General features: G+C 38.9%; 1 protein-coding gene across 1 annotated transcript in view; it reads right to left on the reverse strand.

Moving 5' to 3' along the window:
• Positions 1–25,182, reverse strand: part of RNF169 (ring finger protein 169) — an 80,878-nt gene extending 55,696 nt beyond the window's left edge. Inside the window, exon 1 of the mRNA XM_025458999.3 lies at positions 24,648–25,182. Within this exon, the coding sequence (XP_025314784.1) occupies positions 24,648–25,161 (514 nt within the window). The 5' untranslated portion in view covers positions 25,162–25,182. The remainder of the gene's footprint in view (positions 1–24,647) is intronic.
• Positions 25,183–25,402: the final 220 nt, after the last annotated feature.

Raw genomic sequence — 25,402 nt, forward strand, 5'->3', positions numbered from 1 at the left:
CTGAGGTTCTGATCTCAGGGTCATGGGATCAAAACCCACGTCAGACTCTGCACTGGGTGTGGAGCCTGCTTAGGATTCTCCCTCTCCTTCTTCCTCTGCCCTTCCCCTGACCTTGTGTGTGCACACACATGCTCTCTCTCTCTCTCTCTAAAATAAATAAATGAATAAATAAGAAACTATGAGATAATAAATGGGAAAAGAAAAAAAGAAAGAAAAGAAGAAAAGAAAAGAAGAAAAGAAAAGAAAAGAAAAGAAAAGAAAAGAAAAGAAAAGAAAAGAAAAGAAAAGAGCTATTAAAGACATGAAATGACATGGAGGAAACTTAAATGCATATTACTTAGTCAAAGAAGTCACCCTGAAAAAGCCACATACTGAACTGATTCCAACCATATGACATTCTAGAAAAGATAAAATTATGGACACAATAAAAAGATAAGTGGTTGCTAGGAATGAAGGAGGGTAGGGATAGTTAGCAGAGCTCAGAGGATTCTTAGGGCAATAAAAACACTCTGGGAGCACCTGGGTGGCTCAGTGGTTGAGCATCTGTTTTTGACTCAGGGCATGATACCGGGGTCCTGGGATTGAGTCCCGCATTGGGCTCCCTGTGAGGAGCCTGCTTCTCCCTCTGCCTATGTCTCTGCCTCTCTCTCAGTTTCTCATGAATAAATAAATAAAATCTCCTTTAAAAATCTTAAAAATTATAAAAAAATAATAAATCTTAAAAATATTCTGTACAATAATACAATGATGGATATACATCATTACGTATTTGTTCAAACCCATAGCATGTATAACAAGAGTGAATCCTAAGGTAAACTACAGACTTTGGGTGATTATAATGTATTACTGTAGGTTCATCCTTGGTAACAAATCTACCATTTGGTGAATGATATAGATGATGGGGGAGACTAAAAACACCCTCCTTAGTCCAGAGGAGTTGGTCCCAAACCCAATTCCTCCACCAGCTTCTATAGGGATTGTCAAGTGTCTCGGTAGCACAGAAACAACTACTCATCTTTCCTTCATCACACAGAAAAGACATGCTAGAAACTACTTCAGATGTCACTGAGATGCTGAATACGTTGGTATTTGTAAATGAATCCAATGGGTGTAGTACTTTCTTAATGCCCATCCTCCAACTACTACTATGTTTAACAGGAAGAGAAACTCTCTAATGATATTATGCCTTAAGAATGACACACATCTGTGGCTGGTGACCAAGCTGAGCATTGCATTCAGTCTAATGTGAACTGTAGGAATAGCTGTACTTCCTTGAAGGTCCTTCCTGAAAAGGATTTTCTCTGGGGTAGGGTGATGGGTTATTAATAAAGGAAAAACAAACAAAACAAAATATAGGACAGGTATTTTTCTAATTGCACCAAAACCTCAGGAAAGAAGTATCATTGTCAAAGCATACTCAATATAAAATTAGAAACAGAACCTCACTCAACTGTACTGAGATGTTAACCCTAACAACTCCCAAATCTTAAATTAATCATCCCTTGGTACCTGACCATGCTTGAGTTCTCACATTCCACTTCCACCCCCAAAGTTCAATTTCTTATCAATATATCAGGATGAATAAGAACTTTGGACTCACATCCCCAAGACCTAGATCCTAATTTGAATACTCCTACTTACTAGCTACTTGTCCTTGGGCAAATTAAAAAAGTCTCTGGGTGGGGCACCTGGCTGGTTCAGTTGGTGGTACACACAACTCTTGATCTCAAGGTCCTGAGTTCAAGCCCTATGTTGGGCGTGGAACCTACTTAAAGAAATGGAAAAGGAAAAAATCTCTGGGTAACATCCATCTTTATCACCACCTGCAGCACCATCATGATGGCTGGCAGTTATGTAGCACTTAAATTATGCCAGGCTCATTTCTAAGCACTTTGTATTTATTACCTTATCTAATCTTTGTATGACCCAAAGGGAATATACTATTATTCCAATTTTATAGATGAGGAAATGGGAGGCACAGAGCACTTACTTTGCCCAAGGTTATACTATCAGTGAAAGAGCTTGAACTGAACCTGAGCAATCTGGCTCCAGAATCTGTGCTCTTACATACTAAAAAAAAAAAAGCCTAACAGTCCTATAAAACAATGGGCAAATGACATGAACAGGCAGCTTATAGAAAAAGTAAATTTGGATGACTTATAAAACTATTAAAATGTGTTCAATTTCACTCATATTTTAAGATATTAAAAACTTTTAACAAAATACTTCTTTGTATCAGATTGGCAAAGATCAAAGAGTTTGATAAACAGTTAATAAGGGTATCCTTTATCTTAAAAGATATATTATACATGTGTACAAAGATACATGTACAAGAATGTTCACTGTAGATCATCACAACACTAAAGACTGGAAATAACCTACATATCCTTCAATGAGAGACTGACTGAATAAATTATCAGATGACGAGGATGCCATGAATCTTTTTCTATATTGTCTGTTTTTATTCCTGGTCTGGTTTCTTGGTTTTTGTTAATTTTTGTTAGAATGTCATTCATTCAGGGATCCCTGGGTTGCTCAGCGGTTTAGCGCCGCCTTCGGCCCAGGGCGTGGTCCTGGAGTCCCGGGATCGAGCCCCACGTTGGGCTCCTTGCATGGAGCCTGCTTCTCCCTCTGCCTGTGTTTCTGCCTCTCTCTCTCTCTCTCTTTCTCTCTCTCTCTCTCTGTTTCTCATGAATAAATAAAATCTAAAAAAAAAAAAAAGAATCATTCATTCATTGTGTATGAAAAACTGTAGAGGCGCTGGATGATATTCTACTCCTACAGAGGATTCATCATATTCTCCACAAACAGAGAGAACGAGGGCAGATAACCTCATAATCCATTTAGGACATGAACTGATTTAAGGCTGGCTGTAATCTTTGTAATGCTTGTCAAGCCTATCCTGGTTTGTAGCCCTCCAAGGGCCCAAGAGTCTGGATGTTTACCAAGACCACCTTCCTTGGAGGGTCCTAAACTTTTCTCTCCACTAAAGAACTGCTACAAAAGTGCTTTGCTTTTCAGTAGCTTTCTGTGAAGCTTCTCACCCTTTTGTCACCCACAGTTTAAGAATCAACAAATCCTCAAGAGAAAAAAAGCAGGTAGAGGGGATGCATGTCCCTTTTCTCTGGAATCTTGAACTTTCAAGTTCTTGTTGCTCTGGAAGCCCTGAACTACAATTTCTGTAGTCCTAGCCCCATGAAGAGAACTGTACTGGCTTTTCCACCTCTTCAAGTTGCACTCTCCATTAGCCAACAAACCACAAATGTCTGAAGTCCTGGCTGCCTTGGAAACTTATCAATACCTTTATATATATATATATTTTTTTTTTAAAATCAGGCTTTCCTAGTTATTCTCAGCAGGAGTTTTGCTTTGCTACAATCTGTTTCACCATAGCCAAAAGCAAAATCTATATTCTTCATAAGCAATGGAGAGAACAATTTTTTTCATCATGAAACCACAGACCCTTAGTAAAGAGGGAATGAGCAGTGAAGAAGAAGACAAAAGTGGAGAAGATTCCTTTGAGAAAATCAAGAAAGGGTTATTAACAAAGGTAGAACATGTGTGGTCCATGTCCCAAAGAAAATTAAAATCTTACTAGGAGGGACGCCTGGGTGGCTCAGCGGTTGAGCGTCTGCCTTCGGCTCAGGTCATGATCCCAGATCTTGGGATCGAGTCCCACATCGGGCTCCCTGCAAGGAGCCTGCTTTTCCCTCTGCCTGTGTCTCTGCCTCTGTGTGTCTCTCATGAATAAATAAAATCTTAAAAACATTTAAAAAATAAAAAAATAAAATCTTACTAGGAAAGGAAAAATATACTTGAGTGAGACAATTACAGAATGTCAAACAGTTATAAAACTAAACATTTAAGAGCTCATAGAATAGGGCTGCCTCACTGGCTCAGTCAGTAGGGCGCATGATTCTTGATCTTGGGATTATAAGTTAAAGCCCCATGTTGGGTGTAGAGAGTACTTAAAAATAAAATCTTGGAAAAATAAAAAAATAAAAAATAAATAAAATCTTGGGATGCCTGGGTGGCTCAGCGGTTTAGCATCTGCCTTCAGCCCAGGGCATGATCCTGGAGTCCCAGGATGGAGTCCCACATAGGCTCCCTGCATGGAGCCTGCTTCTCTCTCTGCCTATGTCTCTGCCTCTCTCTCTGTCTCTCATGAATAAATAAAATCTTTTAAAAAATAAAAAATAAAATAAAAATCTTAAAAAAAAAAAAGAACAACAAGAGGTAGAGGTGCACAACAGCAAAAAGGAGGATGGTGAATCCAAGTACATCTTCTACAACAAAACATGTAAGTGCAGAGATATATAATAAACAGAAGCTATTATCCATATTTATCTCAAGGTTACCTGCTTGTACTACCCACCAAACAACCACTATCAAATAGAATATGTGAGGGGCACCTGGGTAGCTCAGCCTGTTAAGTGTCTGCCTTCGGCTCAGGTCATGATCCTAAGGTCCTGGGATGGAGCCCCCAATCAGGCTCTTTGCTCAGCGAGGAGTTTGCTTTGTCCTCTCGCTCTGCCCCTCTCCCACTCATGTTCTCACTCTCTCTCTCTCTCAAATAATTTTTGTAAATGGAATATGTGAAAGAAGAAATCTTAATGTTAAATTAAGCATACCATTTAGAATTAGGAAGGTGAAGACCTAGGGAGTGAACCACAAATGTGTTCTAAAACCAAACTAAAGTGGTTTCTATTATCTACTTTTTTGTTTACTCCTTTCTAAGAGTGCAGATGACAGCCAAGTACTGTCTAAAACTAATGCAACTGCTCATTACCAACTTGCCCAAGACAAGTAACAATTTACAGCAGGCAATATAAAGAGTGATTACCTGGTAAGAAGGACACAGAGAAAAAGTTAAAAGCTAATAAAATGTTAACACTAAACTTTAAGGCTGCTTATTTAAGTACCATAATTAACACCACAGATTACTACTACATGAACTTAACACTGCTTGTATTTTAAAACTATCCTTCAGCAAAGAACTAATCAAATTGTTACAGCCCACATACCAAGAACATATAAAATTCTTATAACTTTTGACCTAATAATTAATTTCCAAGAATTTATCTAGGAAAATAATCTAAATGGGCACCTGAGTGGCTCAGTTGGTTAAGCATCTGCCTTTGGCTCAGGTCATGATCCTGGAGTCCTGGGATCCAGCCCCACACTGGGCTCCCTGCTCAGCAAGAAGTCTGTTTCTCCCTCTTCCCCTCACCCCACGTATATTTGCTCTCTTTCTCTCTCTCTCTCTCTCAAATAATCTTAAAAAAAAAAAAAAGATTTCCATTGCAACTTTGTTCATAACTGCAAAACAAAAACTGAGAATAACCTAAAAGTCCAGTTTTGAAGGAATGGTTAGGCTAATTATGGACAGTCTATACCATGTATGATCATTCTGCCAAGAAAGACTTTTTAATAATGTGAGCTATTGCTTTAATAAGATAGGAAACCATTTAGGCTAAACGAGACATGCAAGCTGCCAGACTGCCTTATAATTTCAAACAAAGCAAAAAAACCTATTAAGCAGGGGTGCCTAGCTGGCTCAGTCAGTAGATTATGTGACTCTTGATCTTGGGGTGGCGAGTTCGAGCCCCATACTGGGCATAGAGGCTGTTTTAAAAAAACATTAAGCATAAAATGGCAATAGCAAAGGTAAAAAGAAACAGCGATATAATTGTAGAAGTCACAAAAGGAAAAAAATAGTGATAGCATATCAAGTTATCATATAAAAATATGTGAGAATAAGGAAAAAATGTTTCCAGAGATTAGAAAATTAAAGCAGAAAAAAAAAAAGAAAAAAAGAAAATTAAAGCAGAATGATCAATGAAGAAAAAGGGAGTTGCCATGGGAAGAGAAAATACACACAAAATAAGGCATGAGACTCTTTCCCCAAAGCATTTATAGTATAGCTTATTAGCGAAGACAAAGTTATAAAAAGTTTCTTAAAAGGACAGAGACCATGACAGATGCAATGTCACAAAGTAAACAACCGCTAAATGAAGCTTATAAGCAAACAGTGCAGTAAGTGTCCGCCCATCTGCAGAAGGAAGAGAACCAAGGCTGGGAAGGAGGCAGGCTTTAAGAAGGTGGGATGAAGCAGAGACTAACTGGTAAAACTTAGATAAGCAAACAGATGGAGAAAGCGCAATTCATGTGAACAACAAAGCATGAAGTATGAAGGCTGGACAGTGAATAAATAGGTTTTGCTAGAGCAGAAAGGCTGCTTAGAAGAGTTGTACAGGAAAAAAAAAAAGAGTTGTACGGGTCAAAAAGATAAGCTGGGGAATAGGGTGTTCTTTACTTTTCTGTGAAAACAATGCCAAATTTGGGCAGAATCTCCCCTGCGTACAGTATAAAGGAGCTACTTTTGGGATTCCATCGGGAACCTGTGTCAGTCACTCAGTTAAATGTTTTGTGTTTTGTTTTTCGTTTTTTGTTTTTAATAAAGCTCTTTACCAGCTACGTGAGTATGCCTGATAACTTCTACAAGTACAAAGATCCTGGGCTGAGGAGACTGCTTAGACACTATCACTCACTTACCTGGGTGACCCTGGGCACACTACAACTGCTCTAGCCCTCAGTATTCCCCATTCCCAAAGGGATAATATCTCCCTCAAATGAACCATTATGAATGATTAAACATGATTTAATATAATGTGTCTGGTACAGTGTTGGCTACATAACTGATATTCATTAAATGTTAGAAACTTCCCTGTAAGGTAAAAGAAAAAGTCCACTCAACATTTTTCAGGGATAAAAATTTCTTAGAATTGTAGGAAAATATAAGGAATTCAATGAAAAAAAAGGCACCAAAGATTTTTTTTTTATATATAGTGAGGCAACTCAAAAGTATTTACTAAATTAACTGCTAAAAAAATTAATGATAATACTCAAATTTCAAGTTGCATCTTGTTCCTTTAGCTTAAAGAATTAACCTGATTTGTACCTTGATCTGGAAAGAATAACGAGCAGCCTAGGGCTGTAGGCTCATGGCCAGATACTAAATATTTTAGGCTTTGCAGACCATAAGGTCTCTGTCACAACTGTCCACTCTGCTGATGTAGCGTGAAAGTAGTCATAGACAATATGAATGAGTATGGCTATGTTTCAAAAAAAAAAAACCCTTTATTTACAAAAATTAGCAGCAGGCTAGATCTGGCCTACTGACTCTAGCTATCAGCCCCTGGTGCTTTTTGCATCCCCTGCACACACACACACACACACACACACACACACACATACACCCCGCCCCCAGCTTCTTATGTTGAAACCTAATCCCCAATGTGATGGCATTTAGAAGTGGGGCCTTGGAAAGGTGATTAGATGAGGGCAAAGCCCTTATGAATGGGATTAGTGTCCTTATGAAAGAGACCCTAGAAAGCTCCCCTGCCCCTTCTACCAAGTGAGAAGACAGCAAGATGACAGTCTATGAACTAAGTCAGAAGATTCCACATCTAATTAGCATCTTGATCTGTGACTTCCCAGCCTCCAGGACCATGAGAAATAAACTTCTGTTGTTTATAAACCACCTAGTCCGTGACATTCTGTTATAGCAGCCCAAATGGACTAAGACACATGGATTGGGGAAAGACAAAGCAAGAGAGTAGCGATCAACAGGATTTGCAAGAGCAGGTATTTAACAAGAGTAGAGTGAAAACAACTGTTTCCTTGTTGAAACCAGAAATGGCCCAAACAATAAGACACAGTTTGGCAGCTTGCATTAGATCAGCATGGTTGAAGCAACAGGAGACACACAATAAGAGATCACAGAAGCAAACACAGGTATAGGAATACAGCAGAGATGAAGGCCCTGTAGATCTAGGTGGAACAAGACCATCATATGGGTGCCCCCACTATATCCATCACCCTGGCACAAAATCCTTTGGACTTAATTTCTGCTGTCTGAGGCAAAGAATCATTCATGCTAGTCCACAAGGTGGAATGATAGCAATATTAGAAAGAGTGCAGGATTGGAACCATATCACAATGCATTTAAATCTACCATCCACTGGATAAATACTAACGGTCTTTACCCTTGTGAAGTCTGTGCTTCTTCATCCATAAAATGGGAGTAGTATCTACTTTAACAAGGTTGTTTTTCTCATCTAATCCTCCAATACCTACTGGGTACAGATTCTGGGTGTATAAATTGGTAGCCCGACTGGCCTGTTGGACTCCTTGGACTTTCCTTCTCTCATCTATACTGTTTTCTTAGTTCTTTATAAGAGTCCTGACCCTATCATCTTCCTGCTTACTAACTTTTATTGACTTCCAAGATTTGTAAACAAGACTCCAGCTACATTTTTCCATTCCTGCGATACCTCTCCTCTCCCCAACCTTAACATATCTCACTATACCTAGATCTGCCATATCCTGTCTCCTCTAGGACTTTATATATGCCACTTCTTCCCAGAATGGTTTTTCTCCTTCTCACTATATGATTACTTCAAAACCCCGCCCTGTCCTTTGTGAAGCCTTTCCCACTAACCCAGAGAGAATGACAATTGGTTCCTGTAGGCCCTCATAACATTCTGCACTTATTTCGATGGTAGTATTTGTTACCTGTATTTTTATTACTTGTCTCTGTTTCTGCCTCCCTAAACTAAGAGATTTCCCTGAAGATAGGGATGATCTTTAGGTATATGTCTCAGCGTAAGACAGTGGCTTAAAATTGTTTTGTTGCATGAACCAATAAAAAGATCTTTAATACCATTAGAACCATTTCATACTAAAGTCTTTCAAAGAATCTGTTGTCTAAAGGGAGCTAAAGTTAGCAAAGCTTTGCTTTATAATTAAGGCAAAGGTAAACTTTAGTATACTAAAAAAGTCCAACCTTTTGAGGTTTTTATTATAATAGTTTTACAGAATGAAACACCAGACAAAACACAAGAGAAATGGCAAAACAGAAGTGAAAGGAAAATAAGTCCACTGCTATTCAGAAAAATAAAAACCAAACCAAAATTGAAAATGAATTATCTTCAAGCTTAAAAATTTTGTGGTAAATACATATGATGAGGAAGATGGTTTGACAACAGTTCATGACAAAACAAAACAAAACAAAAACCCAACAATTTTGTTGCTGACAAATTCAGTATAATCAAGGCTAATGCAATCTTTAGCAGTATTAAGAATTTAGCCTCTAGGTGGAGAGATAGTAAACCTCACTACCCGCTATACTAGTTAGGCATTATTTGAAGTCTGAGGGTCAGCTCTGTGTGGCATATTTAAAGAAGACCAGAACAGTATAAGAATCATGAAATAATCAAAAACTTTTAGGGGCTTTTTTTTAAGACTCTTTTTCCTTCATTAAGCATTGACTGTGTATCTAATACATTTTAAGTACCATATTAAGTGCTGAATACATAGAAACATAATCTTTGACCTCAGAGAGTTCACTGTAGTGCCCAATACACAAATGAGGAACAGAAATTCAGTGACATGACTGATACACATGCTTATGTGGTGGCATGACTCTTGTGCGAGTGAGAAAAAATTTCACAAAGCACTTACATTTCACCTGGGCCTTAAAAGAATTTAAGTATAATTTGACAGGAAGATAGAGTCTTCCAGGCAGAATAATCATAGGTGACAAAAGGTCAAAAAGGATTCAAAAAGCATACTATATTACAATATCTTTAAGTAATGCAGTATGACCAGAACCTTTGGTAACAAAGGAAGAGGAACAAAGAGATTAATTAGAGAAGTTTAACCTAAAATTTTAAATAGAAATAATCATGGTTTTTAAGTACTTGAATATTAACACCAGGGAAGCAGATTTTGAAACACCACAAAACTGAACTTTCAAACCATTAAAACTGTCCAAATATAGACAGCAATGAGTAGAGTCACCAGAATGGGAAAAGTATCCCTATTTATGTGTAAGATCAATCTCCCCCTGGTGTTCCAGTTCACATCTTCTCTCACCTCTTCATAACCTTAGCTCATCAGTTTCCTCTACTCTCCCCAGCACCATCAATTTCTCCCTAATATGATAATATACAAACGACTTAATATCATTTATCTGAAGAAGAAAAAAACTCCTAAGCTCTTGTCCCCCAGCAGGTATTGGCCTGTTTCCTTGCCCCCCTTTACAGCAAACCCCTACAAAGAAAAAAAAAATATATATATATATATATTCAGTTTCTCCTTTCTCACTTTAACCCATGCTATTAGGGCCTTCTTCGTTACACCACTCTCCCAAAACTGCTCTTTAAAAGTCCCAGGAGGACCTCCAATGTTCCCCAGGATCAGTTTATAATATAGACACAAGAGTTCAATAAATGGGTATAAAATAAACAGAATCTTTACTTAGCCTAAGAACTATGGACCTTTCAAATCAAAACAACTATTATCAGCCCTATGGAAAGTATCAATCTAGGATAAATCACCTCAGCTTCTGCAAACAACGATCTTCACAATAATACTATCCATTTCCTCTGGAAAACCAGGAAGGATAGTTAGATGCTGAAACTGGACAGTCTTGCATCATCTTTATCAGTATGAATAATCAGAAAACACTCTTCTTTCCTTACATATCTTCATAATTGTATAACTTATTTTAATCCAATCTTCTAAAATAGACTGAGGCACAGTTCTTGTGATTAGGTGTTTCTCCTAAACATTCTTGCTCTCTTCAAGTCTATCCTTTTATGTACCTAGTTCAAGGTCTTATACATACGGGATACTCCATAAATGTCTAGTAAATAAACTATAAAACCTAACATATGGGACCTAGTACAAAGGAAATTCCATAAATGTGAATTCCCTCTCCAAAACTATTCCAACTTGAAGAATGTATAAATCTGATAAAACCTCCCTATCCTACATGAACAAGTTTATCTTTTTCTCTCTCAGAAGTACTTGCATTTTAAAAGAACCACAAGAATAAGAGACCGAAAGAGAGTATGTATTGAATTTCAGATACTACAGGATATCTGAGTGATATCCTGAGGCAACAGAAACTTCCCTAATCACCAAAGTGGTTAAACATCAGTCTGACCCTATCTATCACTAGAAAGTCAAACCATTTCTTTACTAATCTTATCATTAAAAAGCTATATATAGTAATTAAGCATTGTAAAAAGGCTAGTAGAGTCTGGCAGGAAATGTATATTAACGTTTTTTTCTGGAGAGACAAACAATAATTGTCTCAACTATAATTTATCCCTTTATCCTTTTTTCCTATCAAGGATGGCTGCTACTACTTTTTCCAGTACTATAGTGAGCATCATTAAAAAATTTTTTTTGTAATTATGTATAGGTATATATTCATGAATATATCATAAGTGTCATACACATATTCATATATAGGGCAGACACCTATTGATGGAATCGCCATATGGCAAGAAATGTATCTCTTCAACCTTCCTAGGTATGGCCAAACTGCTATCCAAAATGGTTATACCAGCTTATACTTCTCCAGCAGCATGTAGTTCACCATTATTGTCACTAATCGATAATAAATTATGCCAGTTTGATGAGCTCTCATGATTGGGTTTAACTTGCATTTCCCTAATTATCAATGATAGTGAACATCATTGCAGACGTTTATTGGCCTTTCAGTTTTCCTCCTTCTGTGAAAGGTCTACTCAAATCCCCTCACCATTTTTATAATGAGGTGTCTGTCATAATGATTTGTGGTTCCTCATATATTTTGGATATTAATCTTTTGTCAGTTATTTCATTGAAAATATTTTCTTCCAGGACGCCTGGGTGGCTCAGTGGTTGGGCATCTACCTTCAACTCAGGGCGTGATCCTGGGATCCGGGATTGAGTCCCACATTGGGCTCCCTCCTGGGAGCTTGCTTCTTCCTCTCCCTATGTCTCTGCCTCTATGTGTGTGTCTCATGACTAAATAAATAAATCTTAAAAAAAAAAAAGAAAATATTTTCTTCCATCCTGTGGTTTATTTTCTATTACCTTTTATCATAGAGAAGTGTTTTAATGTGTCCAAAAATTATCAATATTTCTTTCATGCTGCTTGTATGAAGAATACTTCTCTACTCCATTTTTAGAGACATTTGTAGTATTTCCCAAGCTTTATAGTTTGACCTTTAATCTGGAATTGTGTATGGTATAAGGTAAAGATCTATTTTTTTCCTGTTTTCTGTATCGTTAGCTAACTATCCACAACTGAAAACAGTGTCTTTGCCCCACTGATTTGTAATGCCACCTGTCATCTACCAATCAAATATATGAGGGCATGTTACTGGACTCTTTTATTTTTTTGATTTTTAAATTATTTAACACTGGTTATCCAACTATCCTGATACCAATACCTCACTGTTTTAATTAATACAGCTTTATAATAGCTTAATATTTGGTAAAGCAATGTACTCCAAAATGGTCTTGACTGTTCTTGGCCACTAAATATCCTTTTTGATAAATCCCACTTAAAAAAGAAGTTCCCTTCTATTCCAAGTAGTCTAGCTTTTTTTTTTTAAAGATTTTATTTATTAAAACAGAGAGAGAGAGAGAGAGAGAGAGAGAGGCAGAGACACAGGCAGAGGGAGAAGCAGGCTCCATGCAGGGAACCCGACGTGGGACTCGATCTCGGATCTCCAGGATCACACCCCAGGCTGCAGGTGGCACCAAACCGCTGGACCACCGGGGTTGCCCTGTTCTGGCTTTTTAAATAATGAGCGGCATATTCTGTCAACTGCTCCTCTAAGAATTTATTGAAAAGATCATATGGTTTTAGTTTCCTTTAATTCATTAATATAGTGAATTACATTAGACTCTTTTTTTTTTAATTTTTATTTATTTATGATAGTCTCACAGAGAGAGAGAGAGAGAGAGGCAGAGACACAGGCAGAGGGAGAAGCAGGCTCCATGCACCAGAAGCCCGACGTGGGATTTGATCCCGGGTCTCCAGGATCGCGCCCTGGGTGGGCCAAAGGCAGGCGCCAAACCGCTGCGCCACCCAGGGATCCCTACATTAGACTCTTAATGTTAAACTGAGCTCCCATTACTGGAATAAATGCTACTTGGCTGTTGTTGTTTTTTTTTTTAATGCACTACTAGAGTAGTGCATATTTCATCTGGGATTTTTAAAATATACATTCATGAGATTGGCCAGTATTTTTCCTTTCTTATCCTGCCCTTGTGTGATTTTGATATCAAGTTGTAAAAGCCCTCTAGAAGAAATCTAGCAACACTTTTATTCCTACCCATCCTATAATATTCCAGTAAACTGCAAAACCCTGTGCCTGGTACTTCTTTAATGGATAGAAGTTTTCTTCCACTTTTTATTGTGGAAAAATCTCAAATATTTATTAGACCTCTATAATAAACCCCAACCTATCCATCCCCCAGCTTCAATAATTAATTCACTGCCAATCATATTTCATCTAATCCCCTAATCATTACCTCCCCCATTCTCCTTGAAGGAATGATTCTGAAGCAAATCCCAGACATCATATCATCTTACCTATAAACATTTTAGTATCTCTCCTAAAGGACTCTTTTAAAATATGTAACCAGAAAACTACTGTCACATTAAAAATTTCATAATCTTTAATGCCAACAAACATCGAAAGAGTATTCAATTTCCTGACAAACTTTTTTATAGTTTTTCAAATCAGGATCCAAATAAATTCATACACTTAAATTTGTTGTATCTTTTAATCTACTACAGGTTTCCCTTCTATTGCTCTTCTTCTTTCTCTTCTCTTTTTCTTCCTCCCCCTCCTCTTCTTCTTCACATTATTTGTGGAAGCAAATGGACCATGTATCCTACAGTTTCCCACATTCTGGATTTTGTTCTTTACATCCCCATGTTACTTAGTGAGAAGATTTTACTATTTGTTCAAGTTTTTTTTTTTTAAGATTTTATTTATTTATTCATGAGAGACACACAGAGAGAGATACAGAGAAACAGGCAGAGGGAGAAGTAGGCTCCATGCAGGGAGCCCGAAGTGGGACTTGATCCTGGAACTCCAGGACCACGCCCTGGGCGGAAGGCAGACTCTAAACCGCTGAGCCACCCAGGGATCCCCTGTTAAGTTCTTCTTAAGTTACATTTCTATTCATACTTTTTATTTATCCTCGAGTAAGCTGTGACAGGTTGCATTTTCCAGGAAGTTGACTATTTTATACTTTTCAAAAGCATGACATATTCTATACTTATGGGGTTTTTATATCTTTATCATATCTATAGTTGTATTCCTAACATTTATGCCTTTTCTTTTTCTCTGACCAGTCTTGCCAGAGATTTGTCTACGATATAAATCTCGTATTAGTTCCATGAATTAGATTTTCAGTTTATTAATCCTCTTCACTGTTTGTTTTCTAGTCCATTAATTTCTGTTATCTTTATACTTTCCTATCTTCTTCTTCCTTTGGGTTTAATCTGCTATTACTATTCTATCTTCAGTTGGCCACTTAACTCAATAATTTTCAGTCTTGGGACGCCTGGGTAGCAGAGTCGACTGAACTTCTGACTTGGTTTTGGCTCACGTTGTGATCTCAGGGTCATGAGATCGAGCCCTGCGTCGGGCTCTGTGCTCAGTGCAGAGTCTGCTTGAGACTTTCCCTCCCTTTCCCTTGGCCTCTCACTCAAATAAATAATTAAATCTTTAAAAAATATATTTTTCAGTCTTTTTTCAATTCAAATACCTTACAGATTCTAGGACACACATTTCTTCATATTAACATCTCTGAAATTGGGATGTTTCTTACAATGGAAGTCTTATCATCACTGTCAGCCAGGGAGTAGTGATGATGTCACTGTCATTGCTTATTTATGTATAAATAAAGACAATTAAAGAATAAGCTTGCCAAAAAAATGTAGTGATTTGTTGGTTATTCCTGGTGGCATGACTGAACTGTAACCTCTCACTATTAGCCAACAAGCCTATTATAGACCATCTGAGGAAGAACTAAGAGTCTCATCTGAAAACCTTTTGTTGAAGCCATTTGGCATGCTCAAGAAAGCATCAGCATCAAAATTTGATGGATGCCAGCAATGTCAAAGAAAATGGTAGAGATAGCTACAGGAAACTCTTCTAAGAAACACTGTATCACAAATGTTCTCTATGACACAGTAGGTAATACTATGTAGAAAGACTCAAATCTCCATGATTCAGTCAAAACCTAATTTAGAAGAATCATGAAAAACAGGAATATTCTACAAATTATTACTTCACTTCCTTTTATAAATATATGCTCAACTGATAAGCTAAATCTATATCTAAATAAACTCATAAGAGCTCTTTCAGGGGATCCCTGGATGGCTCAGCGGTTTGGTGCCTGCCTTTGGCCCAGGGCGTGGTCCCGGAGACAGGGGATCGAGTCCGGCATCGGGCTCCCTGCGTGGAGCCTGCTTCTCCCTCTGCCTGTGTCTCTGCCTCTCTCTCTCTCTCTCTCTCTCTGTGTGTGTGTCTGTGTGTCCCATGAATAAATAATATTTTTTTAAAAAAAGAGTTTAAAAAAAAGACTTATGTAAAAAAAAAAAAAAAAAAAAGAGCTCTTTCAGTAAGTATAAAGTTAAAAAGTCTAAGTAAGGGGCTCCTGGGCGGCTCAGTCAATTAATGCATCTGCTTTCCGCTCAGGTCATAAATAAAGAAATAATCTTAAAAAAAAAAAAAGTCTGTATATCTTACAAATGATGGCATCTTAACATTCAATGAAATTTAATATAGGCACTTAAATTTTCCTTAGTTTTGCTTTAGTTGTATTCCACAGATTTTTTTTTTTTTTTTTTTTTTTGTATTCCACAGATTTTGAGAGTTAGTTCCACTGTTACTAAACTCTAAATATATTCCAATTTCCATGATTTTGTTCTTTACCATACATTATCTGGAAGTTTGTTTTCGCATTTTTAATTTCCAAACATGGACTGGCAGGGGGATTGGCTATATTTATCATTAATTTCTAATTTTAGTGTATTGGGGTCAGATAACATGGTTTAAATAGCAATCTTTGGTATTTGTCGAAACTCTCTTTGTGCCTAATTATGTGCATGTTCTACATTTGTTTAAAAGGAATGTATATTCTCTAACTTGGGAAATATATGGATATATATATATATATATATATATATATAGCAGATCAAGTTATGCACTGTATTTCTTTTAGTGGTAACCTTTAAATTTTTAATATGCATCTGACGAGAGCCTAAAGTTAATCAATATCTCTTTCTTCCTGAACTATATATAGAACCTTAGAACTCATTAATACTGATCACTTTCTCTCCCAGCTTACACTTTATCCTTGTCCAATATTTTAACTCCACTTTGGTTTTAGCCCCCACAATTAATCATAATTATTTTTGTTTTATACAGTCAATCTTGGCTTAGTTTACCTGATTTCTTTGTTCACCATGACTTCTTGTATCCTTTCTCCCCTGTTAATTTCTTTTCTTCCTGAAGTGTATTTAGTATAATACTTCTTTCAGAAATATCATGGTAAATTCTCTGTATTTTTGTTTATCTGAATATATTTTTGATTTTCCTTCACTCTTGAATGATAACTAAGCTGAGTACAAAATTCAGATCTCTCTTGTTGAAGCCAAAATTCTGGCCTCTCTTGTTGATTTCAAGATGTCTGTTCTCAGCCTGTTGCTCCTTTGTCTTTGCTTTCTGGTTGCTTTTTATTTTTTTTTTTTTTATTTTTTTTTTTTTTAAATTTATTTATTTACAATAGTCACACTCAGAGAGAGAGAGAGAGAGGCAGAGACACAGGCAGAGAGAGAAGCAGGCTCCATGCACCGGGAGCCCGACGTGGGATTCGATCCCGGGTCTCCGGGATCGCGCCCTGAGCCAAAGGCAGGCGCCAAACCGCTGAGCCACCCAGGGATCCCCTCTGGTTGCTTTTTAAAGTGCCTTTGGTATTCTACAGTTTCACTGCAATATATGGGGTTGTTTTGTTCATTTAATTCTTTCTAGGGCCTTCTAAGTCTAAAACCTAAGGATTCATGTCTTTTTACTAATTCTCAAATATTCTCATGTCATCATCTCTTTCAATTCCATGTCTCCTCATTCTATTTTTCTCCCTCTGTAATTACTATTAGATGTTGGGTATTCTTTTTTTTTTTTTTTAAAGATTTTATTTATTCATTCATAAGAGACACAGAGAGAGAAAAGCAGAGATGCAGGCAGAGGGAAAAGCAGGCTCCATGCAAGGAGCCTGATGTGGGACTCGATCCCGGGTCTCCAGGATCACACCCTGGGCCAAAGGCAGGCGCTAAACCGCTGAGTCACCGAGGGATCCCAACCTTGGGTATTCTTAATCTTTCATTATTCTTCATCTTTCAGATTTTCCTTTATGTTTTGCATTCTCAGGATTCCCAGCTTACTGATTTTCTCTTCATCTGTATATGCTATTGCTTGTTTACTAAGATTTTTTTAACTTCACTGGTTATATTTTTCATTTATTATATTTTTCAAATGTACCTGTTTCATAATGTCTTACTCATTTCCTGGGATGTCAATTAATTCTTTAATGTCTCTAGTCACTTAAAATGTGCTAATTTAAATTATCCTTCAAGCTGCTATCCTACTATCCCAGTTCCCAGAGATATAATCCTCTTGCTTGTTATATCAGCTAACTCTCATTTATGTTAGAAAATGGTTTCCTCTCGTGTCACATTTAATTATAAGTTCATCTTCAGTTGGGCTTACTTCTTTTTAGAGAATCTCTTCTGGCCCGAGTTGAGAAAACCCCTTGGAGTCTTGTTTTCCCTTTCTCCAGGTGACCCAGGGGTATTGCTATTTTGGGGCCAGCTTGTACATTAATTTCTCAGTATGGTGATACTTAAATCATATAATATAAATCCAGATCCCAAATATGAGCAAAGCTTATGTCTTGTGCTTCAATTTCTCAGGAAGCTTTTTGTCCCATTTCCTCTCTGCATAGAGCCCAGGTAAATCAAGACAAGATTTCTTATTACTACCTTGTGTCAGTGGGAAGATTTTTCTCTACTCACCCTTTCACTTTGAATGCACTTAAGAATCCCAGTTTTGTGCAGAAGTCTTAGTCTTGGTTCCTTTTTCTACATGGTTAAAATTCAATCCACTAGGAACAGAAAACCAGAAATAACCCCTCACCCCACCCCTTCACCCTGCTCCAGAGCAACACAGCATGAACTCAAGGGCTTACTAAAGTTTTGGTTTTTAGTTCCATTTTTATTTCTAGGACCTGGAGATTTTTCTGTCTTTCCTGCAAGCTCAGGAATGCATTTAAAAGAATTGTTAGCTCAATATCATCTAGCTTTTCTGGGTATTTCTGGGAGAGGAGTCTTCTTATCTCAGTTAGCCATCTTGCTAAAAGAGAATCTGGGCTCTCCAATCCATTTGCTACATTAACCCCATACTAGTAATTACTGTAAAATACAAAGATGGAACTCCTCTTTAAAACTCTTCACTGGATCCTTACTCCCGAGCACAGCATTTAAAGTCCACTATTACCTAGTAACTGCTTATTTCTGGAATTCCATCTCCTTCCACTCTCCCACATGTACTCCATGCTCCAACCACTCCTACTTACAATCTCCAGAAGTCTCCTTGTTATTTCATAGTCCTGTGCTTTTAAATATACTGATTTTCCTTGTCTTTATCCTGTCCTCATCCACCTACTGAATATCAAATTCAAGTATCTTTTACTGAAGCCATTCCTGACCCATCTGAGTTTGATTCTCTTCTTTGTGAAACAGCTAACATTCATTGAGCTCTTTATATGCCATACATTCTAATAACTCATTTAGTCTTAACAATCTTATGATTTCGTTTGCTATTACTATCCCCATTTTCTAAATGAGGAAATTAAGGTACAGAGACATAAGCAATGTACCCAATGACACACAGCTATAAACAGCAGAGCTAGAATTCAAACATAGGCAATCCATTTCCAGATCCTGTTCCGTTAACTTGCTCTATTAATATATACCTTATTACCTTCTACAATTATATTTTGCATCACGGTTATAACTGCATTTATTACACATTTCAGTGGCATGTTTATATACCAATCTTCCCAATTACACTGACTTGAAGAGAAAGAATGTTTTTATTCTATTTGTAGTTCTAGTGCCTAGCACACAGAAGGGTCTCAAATAGTTACTAAATTAACACATGACTGAAGGAAACATCCCCAAAGCCACTGCTTTAGTCCAGCCTCTCTTCATCTGTCTACTCCTGAACTACCAAAATAGCACCCTAACTGGACTCCTTTCTTTGTTTCTCTTCACATCTTTCCTCCAAACTCCAACCAAACTGTCTTTCTAAAGCACATTATAATGTCATTCCACTTACTTAAAAATCTTTAAGGGCAGGGGTCCCTGGGTGGCTCAGTCAGTTAAACGTCTGACTCTTGATTTCGGCTCAGGTAATGATCTCAGCCCAGATAATGATCTCAGCCCTGTGTTGGGCTCCGCACTAGGCATGGAGCCTGCTTAAGATTCTCTGTCTCTCCCCATCCTTAAAAAAATCTTTAAGGGCTCTGCCCTATCTACAGGAAAAAAAATCTCAAATTACTTTGTCATGACATTCCATGCCCTGTGATCTGTGATCTAACTTCCACAGTACCTTCTCTTCTCCTGACCCCTCCAGTCACACATTCCATCTATATTCAACTCCTTGTCAGTCCCTCAATATGCCAAGAGGCTTCATGCTTTTGTACATGCAGGTTCTTCTGCTGTAATGGCCATCCCCTCTTCCTTCATGTGGTGAATTCCTACACCTTTCAACATACAGCTCAAATTCCTCAGCTTTCCTCCAGATTCTCACTTATCCCATTCCTATACTCTTCTGTTGGCATTATGCATTTAGCCCACTTACCACTTTGTAATGTTATTTGGTAAGGCGTTTGTCCAACCACACTGTGGAATCCCAAAGAATGGGGACCATGTCTTATTCATCTTTTTTATTGTATTATCTTACAGAGTATGTGCTCCCAAAATGCTCATTGAATTAGTGGGATAATATTTGACAAACACGTCCTATATCCTACACTCCAAAAAACCTCATATAAATGAATTCAAGGGTAAGCAACTCATCCAGATTAACTGCAAATTAGGCAGGAGTAGAAATATGAATGAACAAAAACACCTCCTGAATTCCTGCTGCTCGATCCTGAATTCTATAGAATAGAGATATTCCTTCAATGGCAATTAATATTTAGTTGGTGAGGTAATCTCATTCTGAGTTGTTTCCTGCATTCGTATAACACATAAAGACATGTTCAAATTCTGGAATATGTGTCATTAAGGATTAAAAAGTTGAGTCATTTTATACATTTTAAAACAAATCCTTACAGCTAAGGGAAATTCTTGTCCTTTTACACTACAATCACATGATTTCATTATTCATTAGTTCTAAATGCAATTTAGGCTGCACACATAGCAAACATTGTCTGCCAACTGAGTAATAAACCAGAACTACTTGTTTGTCACAGAAAGAGGAAATTTTTTAAATGTATAAAGTTAACCCTAAGTGAACAAGGAGGTTGGGTAGGATTAAAGTGAAGAGATAAATAAGGTACTATTCAATGTTTGAAATGCACTTTTAACACGAAAAACATTTTTTTTAAGTTCTAACTGCCAATTTAAAACATTCATTGGCCTTTGTCTAGCTTTTCTCTTTAATAATTACCCATAGTAGATGAAAAAGAACTAAAAAGGTCTTGGTTTCAAGTTCAAAGGCAGTGTAATTTAGAATGATCACTTCTGATTTAAAATCAAAAGACTAAATGAATTCTTAAAATTCATTAATTATTACCAAAGAGACTTAAGTATTGCTGTTGTATATACAGTTGACCACTGAACAATACAGGGGTAATGGGTGCTGACCCCTGGCACAGTCAAAAATCCAGAGTAAATTTTGACTTCCCCAAAACTTTATAGCCCATTGTTGACCAGATGCCTTACTAATAACATAAACTGCTGATTAACATATACTTTGTATGTTACATGCATTACATACTATATTCTTACAATAAAACTAGAGAAAAGAAAATGTTAGGAAAATCCTAAGAAAGAGAAAATACATTTTATAGCACTGTAATGTATTCATTGAAAAAAAAACCCATGTACAGATGGACCCACAGAGTTCAAATTCCTGTTGTTCAAGGGTCAACTGTAGTTGCAAAGGTACCTATGCATGCCTGTGTGCTACATTTTTTTTAAAATCAGTGGACCTAGAGGAGCCCCAGTGGCTTAGCGGTTTAGCGCCGCCTTCAGCCCAGGGCGTGATCCTGGAGACCCAGGCGGGATAGAGTCCCACCTCAGGCTCCCTGCATGGAGCCTGCTTCTCCCTCTGCCTGTGTCTCTGCCTCTCTCTCTCTCTCAATCTCTCTCTCCCCTTCTCTAAGAAATAAATAAAATCTTTAAAAAATAAATAAATAAAATCAGTGGACCAAGACTGTCTCTAAATTTAGAATATAAGCTTCAAGAGGAAGAAATCTTTGAATACTTCATTCACTAATGTCTCCCAAGGACTTAGAATAATGCCTGGCACAGCACCGACATTCATTATATACTTGTGAATATTCCTCAAAGCAGTCCAAATACTGTATCAGTATATGCAATGAGCTATATAGATCCTCAAGGAACATAAAGTTGCAGTAGCCTTCGCACAATGTTGCACAAATCAATTGATACTATATCCATAAGCAAACTGACAATGCATATAATAAAACAAAACATTTTACACAGGAGTCCTTAAGGTTCTGAACTTTAAAGCTTGCCAAGAAGCTAGCAAAAAAACCAAAAATGTCACCAACACAACCAAAATTTTCAACAAGCATAAACTCTTGCACTTATTTCATAGACAATTCCATTCCAAGAGAGCCATGGGGCTTCAACAACAACACAAAAGTATAAGAATTTCTCTTAAACACCAATCATTTACTACAAAATTTAATTTCCAGTATCATAAAGCAGGCCTGACCTTTCTTTCATCAACTGGCCTAACTATGCCAAAAGAATATTGCTAAACAATATACTTGTGAATATACCTAAAGCTGCTAATTCCGTTGCTGTTTCCCACTCAAAAATACAATGTAAATATTTATGAAACTGGTATCTTTTACTTTTTCCCTATGAAAAGCCATCATCAGCATTTAACTGAGAATTAGGGTATGTTTTACCCCTTCTTTATGGGTTACTCTTTCAGTCCTTGTTTATCTGCTACTAACTCATTATGACCATTAGCTGATAACTGTCTACTCTCTTTTAGTCCTCAGTCCTCCCTTCTGTAGAATGAGGGACCTGGGTTAAAACAATGGTTCCTAGCTTTCTTTCTGCCACACTTTGAGAATTGGTAAAAGCTACAGGTGACCTCTCCATAACAATGCACATACACGTGTATATAACAGTTTTATGAATAGCTATTTATAATAGCAAAAGATTGCAAACAACCTAAATGTCCACCAACAGATGATTAAGTAAATTGTTAAAGCCATTCAATGAAATTCCTGGCAGCTGTAAGTAGAATGAAGGAACTTTCTATATAATGATATGACAAGATTTCCACAATGTATTTTGATATGAAAAAAGCAAGTTGCAGAACAGTGTATACAATATACAACCTTTTGTGTAAAAAAGATCAAAAACTAAAATAAATGTATATGAATTTTTATGTGTAAGCATAAGGAAACCGGAAGAACAAATGAGAATTTTGGTGTTAGTGGTAAATGAGTAAAAGGTAGGAGGAACCTTTCCATTGCATACTTCCTTATATTCTTGTATGATGTGAATGCACTGTGTATTAAAATTTTAAATTAAAAAATTGTGTATTACTTCAAGGAGTCCAAACAACCCACTGAAACTAGAATTCCCAAACGCTGCTCAGGAATATTCTTCTATAATGATTTGACTTATAAGCCTGTAATCATATATACTCAATGATCCAACAAGAACATTTAAGGAAAAATATTTTTCATCACAGTCCTCATAAATACATAAAATAATTGGTGGATATTCAGTGATTCAATAGATCCTAATTAGGAATCTCATTTTATATAATTTTCCTTAATTACTGATACACTTTATGACAAATTTGTTCAAGGGAAAAAGTTTGTACAAATTATCGAGCCACACTCCCTCACATGGATCAAATTTCAGACTATTTCACAAAGGAGTCCAGACATTAGAAATAAGAATAGAAATTTCTATCCTATTTGACCATATAATAGTACTCGTAGGGAAACCAGTGAAATACTTTTTTTTTTAAATCATAATCTCAGAATTTGAGGCAAATTAAATAGCATGAGATCCTCACACATCACCCACAAATTAGATGATATCTGAGGAGGCCTTCTTGCCTGATTTGAGCAAGAATCAGATAGAACCGGGTTTTCATCCTCAGGCAAGTTACTTAACCTCTCTGGGCCTCAGTTTCATCTGTAAAATGGAAATAAAAGTACCTATCTGATGTGAAGCTCACAAGAAATAATAAGAAATAGAGAAATAAGATGTAGAAATAAAAATAATAATAATAAAGTACCCTAGGGCAGTGGAAGGTGTCTGCTTGAACCAAAACAGACTTGCATTTTGGAACCTGCAGTTTCTAGAGACTACATTTCCATACACAAGCAACGCCTTCTTTTCCCTACTGAAAATAACACACTGCAGAATTCCCAACACAAGAGGCGCAAATATCTGGCCTTTCCTAATAATGCCTCCTGAAAATCTCCTCTTAAGTGAGCATTTCTTATCAAAGAGCTCTAGACGTTGTGCTGATTGGAAGGGTCTCAGAAGAGTCCTAAGTGATAACAGTTTTGTTTTGTGATGTTTACTGGACACTTTCTATGTCAAGCTCAGCACCAAAGAGTGACAGGCTATGGAAGGTAAAAAAAAAAAAAAAAAAAAGAAAGGCAAAGAGGTTGAAAGCAACAGTCCTGCAACAGACTTTTAACTGCCAGGATGATAGTCGGAAACCCACACTGCCGTGGAGCTTAGAAGCAGCCCCTGCCAACCAATCTCCATTTACGAAACTTTTAAACCCCATCCAAGTTTTGTTTTGTTTTGTTGGTCTCCAGCACTACTGGAGCTTATAAGATTCTGGAATCATTATATATAAATAACCCTGATTTATTGCTTCCACACTCACTATGTGCCAAGCTCCGTGCACAGGCATGCATTTTTCAAGACTTTGTGCGAACTGCACATGGGAGTTCATTCTCCCAACGCACTCCGCACGAAGTCTGAAAAGCTCCCTCCACATCCTCAAACGCAACCCGCCCCCCCCCCCGGATACTCCAGGCCCCTCAAGATCCGCGCACTCGGGCCCAGCAGCCCCCTCTCGACACGGCTGGACCCCGAGCTCTGCTACACGCAGCACCAAGCCCAACACTCCCCTGACCCCGCAGCGCCCCTGCAGAGTTCGGAGCCCTGCTTCCCCGCACCGCGGCGACCCGGCCCCAACTGGTGGCGAGAATGCTCGGCTGCCCTCCAAACTTCTCACTTCCGCACGGCGCGGGACCCCCTCGCTGCCCCTCCAAATCCGTGCTGCCCGCACTTCATTCCGAAGTTCAAAACCCAGAACCGGCTGCACCCGGACAGAGCCCAGCCCTAACCGCACGAGAAGTCGGCTCGGCCGCTCGAGGGCGGCCTGGGACCGTCCACCCCCTACCCAGGCCGGGCCGGGCGCGCTCGGCCTCGCCCCGGACCCCAGAGGGAGGACGGGAGGCTCCACCTGGCTCGGCGGCCGGGGCGCGCGGCTCCTGCTCCGGCCTGGGCCCCGCGGCGGCCGCGCCCCCGTCCCGGCGCGGGCGGCAGCGCTCCGGGTGGCCGCGGCGGGCGCGCTCGCCCTGCACCTCCGCGTCGGCCTGGCCGTCGTCGCGGGCCCGACGGCGGGCCCAAGCCGGGCCGCGGGCTCGGCAGCGCGGGCAACCGGGGCCCGCGGCGTCGGCGGCGCGCTGGGCGCAGCCTCGGCACAGCGAGTGGCCGCACGGCAGGGCCGCCGCTTCCCCCGGGGTCTCCAGGCACCCGGCGCAGCCCGACTCCTCCGGCCGCGGCGGCGGCGGCGGCGGCGGCGGCTGCAGCGGCGGCGGCGGCGGCAACACCAGCAGTGCGGGGCCAGAGGCTGCGCCCGGGGCCCCAGTCTTGGCTGCCGCCATCTCGTCACAGCGGCCCCGTCGGCCCCGCCGACTGAGAGCTGCCGCTGCCGCCGCGGAAGAGGCCCGAGTACTCGGACCTGCCGCCGCCATCTTGTTTCCCGTTTGAAGGGAGAGTCCGTTGCGAGGGAGAAGAGTAGAGGGCGGGGCTGCGCGCGGCGGGCGGGGCTATCTACATATTTATGAGGGGGCGGGGCTCCAGGGAGCCCGGAGCAGGTTCTCCCGGGGCCTGATTGGCGGAGAGCGGGACTTCATTAATATTTATTAGTTACTTTCTATGCCGTCTTCAGCCTCGCCCTCCAGTCTTTGCAATTTCCTCTTATTGAACCAGATG

The sequence above is a fragment of the Canis lupus genome, chromosome 21, assembly GCF_003254725.2.
Source record: "Canis lupus dingo isolate Sandy chromosome 21, ASM325472v2, whole genome shotgun sequence".
Taxonomy (NCBI): Eukaryota; Metazoa; Chordata; class Mammalia; order Carnivora; family Canidae; genus Canis; species Canis lupus.